Genomic DNA, 10,145 nt, shown 5'->3' with positions numbered 1-10,145 from the left:
AGAGTAGAGAGAGAGAGAGAGAGAGAGAGAGAGAAATATGGAATATATAATACACAGAAATATATAGAGTAATATACATAGAATATTATCATATAACGTTTCTTAGAATAGAGAGTTTAATATATAAATAGTAATTAATGCATTAATATATGTGTGCATAATTTGATTAATTTTTAAAAAAGATAAAGACTAAGAGTCTTTTTAATTACAAGCAACATCAAGATAGCTTTTCCAGCAAAAACCACGATGTTGGTTAACTAAAAATTCACAACTATGTTTCACTATATCATATCTTTATTTAAATTTTATATAACATATATATTTGTGCCTAATCAAAAACTTAATTAAAAATTTTAACGAAGATATGATATATCTATAATAGAACACAGATATACACTGTATATTTTGAATTATAATAAAACTGTATTACTTTTGATATTTGTAAAATTTCTACAGATATCAAATATATTTATCGACATAAAACACAATTTAACAATTTTGTAATACTTGTACAAAATTTTCGTATCGATTTTTCATCGTTCAACTCCTTCCTTTTAATAAGAGAGAAATGCGTGTGTTATCTCGCGTTATATGTTACGCAATTTTGACGCAATATACGTAAATCTATTCAAGCTTATAATTTATATATGAGGTACGCATAGCGCTCAAATTGCGCTCACAGCCAGGAAACTAGGAACAGGATGTGTGGCTTCGAAGAACAAGTATGACAATAGTATTGCAGATTGGAAATTGGAATGCCAATGAAATATTAGTAAAAGGTAGTAAATGTTGATCAGAACATAATTTCACAGTTTAAATACTTTATATAATATTGTATAAAATACGTAAAAAATCTTTTATTCATCTACAAATATCTCAATTTATCAAAAATAAATTTTTTTAAACTTCGGTAATTTTTACTTTTAATTAAATATCTATCGAATTGCAGCACATGCGATTCTGATAAACGTGATATTCGAATGAATATCCTACTTTGCGTTGTATATTTTTTATACAAAATGGTAATCAACAAGGGAAATATGCAATTCACGCGTAACTATAAAGTCAAATTATATATATGATCACTAATTGCCGCAATTTAAAACTTTTGTTAACTCGCATATATAACGTGATAACTTATTATTCACAGATCACATGATAGTTTGATTAACATGTAACTAAATAATATCTAATTGTAAGTCAAACTTTGAAAATATTGAATGAATTATTGAATGATTAACTCTAATAATATTAAAATACACATTAAATTTATTGTATAAATTATTGCAAAAGAAACCTATTATTTTTCGCAACATTCTATCGTCTGTCTTGAAAGGTAAAAATCTCCCAATGACAATACTAAATAATTTTAAAAATAAATCTGGTACTTTGAAAATGAAAATTCAGCAAAGAGCAACCTTTTCTCATAAAAATATTGCAATTATAATAATATTTCGAAAACTTTGATTCACTCAGAATTATGATGCAATGAAACAAATAATATGATAATTATTATTTGAAACTGACGTATATTTTACAAAAAAATATTTTCTCATGTCGTATTTAAAATGCAGCAGTTTGAAGTAAAATATTTCAAGTACATGAAAAAAGTTTACAATATTCAGATGACTTATCCTAGATTTTCAATATTGGAAATTCGTACCTTCTATCCTCCGTGCAACGTCGAGATGAAGAGCACTTTATCCCGCGGGCATAGTTTATAATCGCCTTCACCCTGAAATTATATATCTTCTTATATTTCTATACTTCTTATATCTTTTTGGTCAATCGAACGATGCGAAATATAACTAAAAAACTTAACATAAAACATGATGATAAAAAATAATAAGCTTAAGGAAATATTTTAATTTACATATATCAATATCTATATATTCTTTAAGAAATTAAAAGTCAATTTTCATTCAAAAGTTAATTGTGTGTTATTTCTTCATACAATTTTTTACCACAAAAGTTTTAAGTAAATACCTCAAACAAATACTTCAAGCAATAATTTTCACTTTACTTTAAGTTGTACTTTATTATAATTTTTACTTTATTTTTAAATTTCAAACTTCAATCAAAAAATTTTATTACATCTATTTAAAAGTTTATTTGAAATTAAAATTTTATTATTTGCATCTTAAGAATTTGAGTTATAAAAATATAGATTATAGACTTTTAGTTATTTATTTAAATAACAGTTATGGCTTGATGTTTCAAAATCAAGAAAAAAAATTGGTTAAGAAATCCATGATATAGATAAAAATTCAATGAATGCCCTATACATCCTAAATGAAGATAGACTGATTTTACCAATTTCATCTTTAACTTTGAGTTCAATTCCTTTCAACATCTTTTAACTATTGAAATAGCAAAGATATCCATTACATAGGTATGTAAGATTCGAAAAAGTTAGAGTTTCACGAGCGCAACTGTATTATGGAAAAAGAGGGACGCGGGTGGGAAAAGAAACGGGTGAAAAGGAAAGCAGATGACATGTATACTGTGTGTGTGTGTGAGAGAGAGAGAGAGAGAGAGAGTGTGTGTGTGTGTGTGTATGTGTGTACACACACACACACATATATGTGCCTTGAGAAAAGAAGCGAGCCGAGCGAAAAGACGCGGAAACGCAAAAGCTGAAGCTGCGCGGAGAAGCTTCACCAAGAAGCGACGGTATTATCATAATAATGGCCAGAGCCATCATCTTTTCCCTCGTTCCGACGTTCCCCGACGCTGCAGCATCTTCCCGCTCGAATGTTACCCCGGCGAGAACCGCATCTTTCCTCCTAATAGCTGCGGCGTGTACATTTACAAATTTAAAATGATAATTCTCTCCGTGGGTGTGGCAAACCGAGGTCATTTGCGCCCTTTCAGCGTCCGGAGTCGCTCCGTTATCCCGCACCCTATCTAGCGCGCAAGTAGCGATAGCGATGGTAGGTAGCCGACAGACCGATTATGCCGTTTGTAAAAACCGGTCACGGGGTATCCCGTTTGTCAGACGCCAGAAACAGCCGTGCGTCACTGTGGGAGTTGGCGACGTGGGAAAAGAAATATCGTGCGACAAGGGGTATCATCCACCTCCGCAACATTTCTCTGTGCGTTTGAGATTAATATTTTAAATAATCACTCGGTAACTTTTCGGCTTTCGCAAATCGTTCAAGCTCTTCATTTTATTAATCCTAAACTACACAAACATAATTTTTAATATGTTCCCTTTCACGTGAGATGTTCGTATATCTCGTTCAAACTACTTAGGTAGTCTGTGTTTATTGTAGATAATTATATCTGTATTATGTATAGTAGTAGTTGTATCATGGAAACATTGTTATTTAATAATAATAAAACTGTAGTTTTATAAATATTGTATGTTATAAATAAAACTATTTTCATCAATGTAGATTAACTTTAAATTCGGTTCAACTTACTCTTCGTTTTATTCTAATCTTTAGAACTAGAAAAAGAGGAAGAATAAGTTGAACTAAGATTAAAGTTAATCTACATTGATGAAAACAGGCATTAATATTTCTCGACAGCATGAAGTGTATATAACAGAAAATAATCGAAAAACAGTTCGGTAGAAAACAAGTTTAAATAAAATCTTATGATTTTTATTCACAATTTACTTTTCTTCTATCTTCAGCCCAATCTTACATTAATCCAAAAATATTTTTAATTCTTTTCTGATTATTATTCTTCCTGCAATTTTTCATTAGGAAATGTGTTCTAAACTTATTGCAAGCAAAGGAAAAAAGATTTCGAAAAGAGGTATAAAAAATTATACACGGAATATACAAATATTGAAATAGATGAAAAAACTTGTATGAAATTCTTGAAAATATATTATTACTATATATATTGAAAATTATTATTAATTATTATATTTAAACAATTATTGCGCAAAGAAAATAGTCACTTTTATTGAATATTTAAATATGTCTCTCTACTAATAAATTTTTATTAATTTTAGGAAAGAGAATATAAATCCCATCTTCAAAGAATTCAGTTGCCGAACACGGTGCATTAACTTCTCATATCAGTATGACGACTTAAGAATCACGTAGCTAAGTAATCCATTCAATCCTTTTCGAATTTAAATCCGTCTGCCATTCTCGTTGTGCATTTAAATCTATATTTAAAAGATTTTCCTTAAAATGAAATTTTAATAATTCGAATATATTTTTAAGACGTACATAAAAAATTTATTCTGAACGAGAATGTAGTGAAAAAGTAGAAAAGCAAAAATCAAATATATGAATTTAATTTTATACATGTTTTAAATCAAATTTGAGAATTTTCGTTTGCCACTAAAAAATATAATAGATAAATAATTTTAAATTTATTATATACTATTTTTTTGTTTACAATCTTGATAATATTTTACAATTTTCCATGAATTAGGATAAGTAACGCGAAATTTAGTGATTATATAAAAAGTTCAACTTTGATTTCATTAAAAATGACATTAGTTCAAAGTTTAATTAATTATAAACACAAATGGTGTTCTTCGATTTTTTACCAAAAGCGATAAAACAATCATTAATTTTGGTAATTATTTAGAATACCTCCCCCTTCCCTACCTCAAATCTTAATAAAAATATACTTATTTGTGTTTTCACTTAAAACGAAAAAGAATTTGGCAAAAAAACGTGGTGCTCGGTCTCGTGAATCAAGTTATTAAGCATTAAAGTTGGAGACTTTAGAGATATGTATCACATTCCGATTCGATATAGCTCTATGTATACGTTCTGCATTAATTACATAAATTCACTGCTTTAAAATTGCTTTAAAAACACATTTACTGCTTTAAAAACACAAATTCAATGCTAATGCAAAGAATTTGTATGCTTAAGGCAGTGAATTTTTGTACGTAAAGCAGTGAATTTGTGTTTTTAAAGCAATAAATGTGTTTTTAAAGCAATTTTAAAACAGTGAATTTGTGTAATTAATGCAGAACGTATACATAGAGCTGTCGAATCGGAAAATATCTTAATCTCTAAAGTCTCCAACTTTAACGCTTAATAACTCGATTCACGAAGTCAATTGCTGCATTTTTTTTTTGCTAGATTCTTTCGTCTTAAGTGAAAACACGTCGAATAAGTAAGTGTATTTTTATTAAGATTAGAGGTGAGGGGGAGAGGGGGAGGGGAGGTAAATAATTATCTCCAAATTGACCGAGAAAGATGCAATCGAAGGATGATTCTTGAAAAATTTTATACTTGATGAATTTTTAGTCAAAATAATTTACGATCATCGAATATATCGGCATAATTCTCTCATAAAAATTGTTCCAATATATGATATCCGAGGAGAAATATATTGCACATAGATATACGTGTAAATGAAATACAGTAAATGGAACAGACACTATGTCCAAAAACTCACCAGTAATTCCCAGTCAGCATCGTTAACCAGAACTAAGATGCCTGGTCTCCTAGAGAAACAAGATAAACTTTTTAAATCGAGTTGCTCGTTCCGCTGCTGCCAGCGTATTGTGTTGTGTGTCGAAAACTTACAGATACCGTATCCTCCATCAATTACGGGAAGTTGGAGGTACAAGCGCGAAACAAACGCGAAACGAGCGCGAAACGAACATGAAACAATGAGCGAACGAAAACCCGCCGCGATCAGCCCCGATCATTCACTGCGAAAAACTGTCACTCGCAAAAACGAAAATTTCAAAATGGATGTCTCGCCAATATCGTTCAACCGATTGGCTGATACCATTCGAGTCGTTGAGCCTATAGAATTGGCCTATAGAATTGACACGACCGCGACTTTCGCAGCCGACTTCACTATGCTCGCTCGCATCATGTAAACGCATCGCGTATCATATATTTCGCCATTTCATCGTTTTGATCTCGAATTCGCGAATTTTCAATATTTTCTTTTCCTTTTTCCTTCGAGCGAAATGTAAAAAAAAGAATAAACTAAAATCGAGAAAAATGTGAAGTATATGCCGCTATCAAGGGATCGATTCTGTATCTTGAAACGAGATGAAAATTACAAAAATGAGCGAATTTATTAGAATACTAATAATTTCATTGGTCAACATCTAATAAATTTGCTCACTTTTGTAATTTTCACCTTGTTTGGAAATACAGGCTCGATTCTCACTTCTCGTTTTAATCTTGTAAAAATTATCGAGAGATAACATCTCGCAAATCCAATCATTGTACAAATCATTATTATTATGCCACGAAAGCGAGCACTACACCAATCAACGACGTGAAAAGCGATCATCTTAACATGCGATATTTAATCTGATAAATCATAGATTTCCGACATATTTGCGAAATTACAATTTTCAATGGTGACGAGAAGTCGATTCTTTCATCTCTGATTATCTGATTTATCAAGACCGATTAAAAAAAAAAATTAAATAAAATATGCCAAAACATAACATAAATTAAATTGATAATGAGAATAATAACGAAATTCAAAATCACGTTATCATACCGTAAATTTTTTATCACAATTTTCAATCGGCTACAAAAGACGCGATTATTCAAGAAATCGATTCATACAGGACAATTCCACATTTATATGTTTATAAAGGCCCGTATTTTGAATACGGACCATAATTTTTTGCGTTCGATGTCTAATATAAAATGTCTAATTTGTTACTCGAAAAACAACAATTGCACTCTTCGCGACAAGATATGTCATACCATGTAAGAAAATGTACGATGTAAGGAAATACTGGAATTAGATTACGCAATACGCATTGAAGATTGAAAGATTGAAATTTTACCAATCAAACAACAGAAGCTAAAATTTGTCCTCATTGTCCTCATTGGTCAAATTTCAATATCAATCTTCAATGCGTAATCTGATTCCGGCCTAAGAAGATACATATGTAGATAGATTTAGGGCCGATATTTATAGTCTTATATTTATACTCGTATTCATAATCAGGCCTTATATTTAAGGCTTACTTAAATTTATCTTTAGATACTCTACGAATTATTTCATTGGCTGCTGAGCATCTAAAGATAAATTTAAGGAAGCCTTAAGGTCGGACTATGAATACGGAAAAGCGTTTTATTTACAGTTTTACTTACAGATGTCGTAAGCCAATCACAGAGTGACTAGTATTAGCATCTTAAGACAATAGGTTTGTTCGACTTGCTTACACTTTTTACACTCAGCATCTTCACTTTTTCTCTTTTCAGCGTCAAATATATAATATATCTATTTCATTTTAAGTGTAAAAAATGTAAGCATGTCGAACAGATCCCTTATTTAAAACGATTTTATAATAAGAACCATAATATAATTATAAATATCAGTCTAGATTACAGTGTAAAGCTAATATTTCGTACATCCAAGAACTTGGATTCTTTCCCTCGGAAATTTTCACAAACTGAGAAATGACTATTTTTCTATAGTATGGATATATGTATACACAACAAGGCTTTTCCATAGGTGCATTCAGAACGACAACCGCTCACTGAGCGCTTAATGAATGATCGTTCTAAGTGTTAATTGATTTATAACATTTTAAGACTGTACTTAATATAGTCCTAAATATAAGAATTGACTATGAATACTATGATCCTAAACCATTTTCTACAATTTTTAGACTCTAAGCCATAGAAATTGACTAATTACAGTTGAATGCGAGGAGAATAATTGAGTATGGCTGATATTCATAGTCAGATCTTATATTCAAGACCATTTTAAATACAGTCTTGAGAAGTCACGAACTAATCAGAGGGCCGTATTAGCATCTTAAGACATTACTTAAGAGAATCTTGAAAGATCGGACTATGAATACCCTGTGATTTCATAAGATGTGTAAGTCCGGATCTACAATAAATTTTTAAGGTCTTTAGCCATAAAAAATGGACGAATCATAGTCGATTATTCTTCTCGCATTCAACTGTAGTAATTGGTCAAATTTTACGGCTTAAGGCTTAAAACACCTATTATAGATTCGGACTAATGCAAAAATCTGTGCTGCGGTCTAAGGAATCTCATGAGATGGAATCCCATGAGATGTATTTGCGCGTGGAAAGCTGGAAACAATAAGCACAGGCAATAGTAGAATAAGTACAGAAAACAGGGAATAACTAGCCATCCAATCAAAGCTTTAGGGTATAAGTTCAATATTATACCCAGACCTCTAATTGAATGGCTCGTTATTTCTTATTTCTTGTTCCTATTACCTGTTCCTATTACCTGTGTTACCTATTATGTTTCCAGTTTTACGCGTAACCGCAATCGGTAAAACGTAAAACTATAACAGCGGATCGCTTCTGATTGGTTACGCGATTACACGATACGCGTTAAACATATCTCATGAGACGAAGGATATAGCCACACAACTTGCATAAACGTAAAGAAAATTATCCAATCACATTTTACGACTTTAAAAGAGAAATGCAATTGAATAATTTTCTTTATACATATGTTTATGCAGCAAGTTTGTGTCGACCTAAAGCCCGGATCCTCATAAAGAAACAGCGCTTTGACATCGAGTGCTTAAAAAATCGGTTGCGGGGCTTTAAAAATTTACCCCTATCATCCGTTTTCACCAATTAACGTTCAGTGTGTCGTTGTCCATAGATCTATTTTATTTTAGCTAAAGTTCTTGGTTTATCTTTCTTTTCTTTCCATGTTAAAGAGGAAAAGAGAAAAGATGAATCGTACAAAAAATTGAGCTAAAAAGAACAGGCCTCTTATGAGAATTTGGACAAATTTGTATGTACACTAGAGACTCAAGTAAGTGTCTGGCCATTCTCAACTACATTCTGATAGGATAATTTTGAATGAGACAAACATGGCGGAACTTGTTGTGTAGAAAATCCTTTGTCACTTTAAACTATATGCACAATCGAGTACACAAAAATTAGGCATTTTTCTTGTTACCAATAAATTCTTTTATATATATATCTTGCCTGATGATGAGATTTTTTGCTATGGATAATAGCGCGTAACCATAATAGCAGGTAATACCATAGTATATGATTCTACTTATATACGCTATGTACTCTGCCAAATATACAGAGCCTAATGTTGCCGCCATTCATAATATGTATACTCTCTACAATATATAAAGCAAAGTATTTCCGCCATATTTGTCCTGTGACTAGACTCTTAACTTGAGGGTCTCTATTCTATATCGGAATGCATCGGAAGATACAGATACTGACATCTGTGCATTGCGCGTACGACCGGCGCGATATGCGCCATGCGCTAGTAATAATGTATATATATCATACGTAGTGTATGCGGCCATTTTCATTAACGATGTTGATCGTCGCCGTTGTCGGTCGATCCCATTCATTTGCGGATTGTGCGGATTCACGTGACTGATGTGACGCGTTTATATGCAAAGTAAATCTGCAGTTCGAGCAACACGGTGCAATACTGCGGCTATCGCGTTATTAGAGTTCTTTGAAGCTCTTTTGTTTCGTGATCGTAAACAAATATTGAAGGAGTGTATGACTGTACGTAGGATCAAGTTACACTTACACCGTGTCCCCCTGCATAAAGAGCTCGGGCCGTTCTGTTAAGAGGTTATCCCGCAGCCAGCTTAGCAGTCGTTTCAGCGTCCCTACAGAATCGATTGGTTATTAACGACAAAAGAGACTAACGGACACGAGTTACTTACGAAAATACTTACATTCCTCACCGGGTAAGTCCACCTCGTGCCGCTTCTTTCCATCAAATAGCAACTCTGCTCCACCTCTGCAAACATTCGACAAACGGCGTGATTTGTTCGTTCCGTCCGGTGATACTTGATCGTCGCATCGCATGATGCATACTTATATGGAATTTTAATGTTTTTGGTCTTACCCGAACTCGATAATAAGAGGAAGTCCAATCGCAGACATCGTGAATTGTGAAACGAGAGTTCAAAGAACGATTCTCTTCTTCTCTACGTTAGGTTAGAATTGAATTATCGTGCGCGCGCTCGTACAATTGTCCAGAACTTTCGCGAACTTGAGCGTTCAGCGATGATCACTGTGGAATGCCAGGTTAGATTTGTTGAAAAAAAGAGAAAGGGAAAAAGGCACGCTAATGAATTTTCATTCGTATGCGTAAGAGCCGGGATCGATTGTCGTAATAAAACGAATTAAATGGAGCTCTCGCCGTGTGTATGTACACATATGCTTACCGCTGCATGTATATATATATAT

At 32.3% G+C, this 10,145-nt stretch overlaps 1 protein-coding gene across 1 annotated transcript; it reads right to left on the bottom strand.

The window, feature by feature from the left end:
* Positions 1-1,666: 1,666 nt before the first annotated feature.
* On the bottom strand, positions 1,667-9,839 carry LOC105624161 (ubiquitin-related modifier 1). Its single transcript, XM_012205521.1, has 5 exons — positions 9,802-9,839; positions 9,629-9,693; positions 9,478-9,559; positions 5,383-5,431; positions 1,667-1,735 (listed from the first exon to the last, which is right to left on the bottom strand). Exons 1-5 carry the CDS (start codon positions 9,837-9,839, stop codon positions 1,667-1,669), a joined length of 303 nt encoding a protein of 100 aa, XP_012060911.1.
* Between the last annotated feature and the right edge of the window lie 306 nt (positions 9,840-10,145).

Source organism: Atta cephalotes (genome assembly GCF_000143395.1).
Source record: "Atta cephalotes unplaced genomic scaffold scaffold00074, whole genome shotgun sequence".
Taxonomy (NCBI): Eukaryota; Metazoa; Arthropoda; class Insecta; order Hymenoptera; family Formicidae; genus Atta; species Atta cephalotes.
The sequence above is the reverse complement of the archived record's forward strand: the minus strand, read 5'-3'. Positions and strand labels throughout refer to the sequence as shown.

Coding starts and splice junctions, on each gene's coding strand:
- LOC105624161 (XM_012205521.1), bottom strand. CDS start 9,839: ATGTCTGCGATTGGACTTCCTCTTATTATCGAGTTCGG. Junction 9,694..9,801: donor CCTCTTATTATCGAGTTCGG/GTAAGACCAAAA, acceptor GAATGTTTGCAG/AGGTGGAGCAGAGTTGCTAT. Junction 1,736..5,382: donor ATGCTGACTGGGAATTACTG/GTGAGTTTTTGG, acceptor ATATAATTTCAG/GGTGAAGGCGATTATAAACT.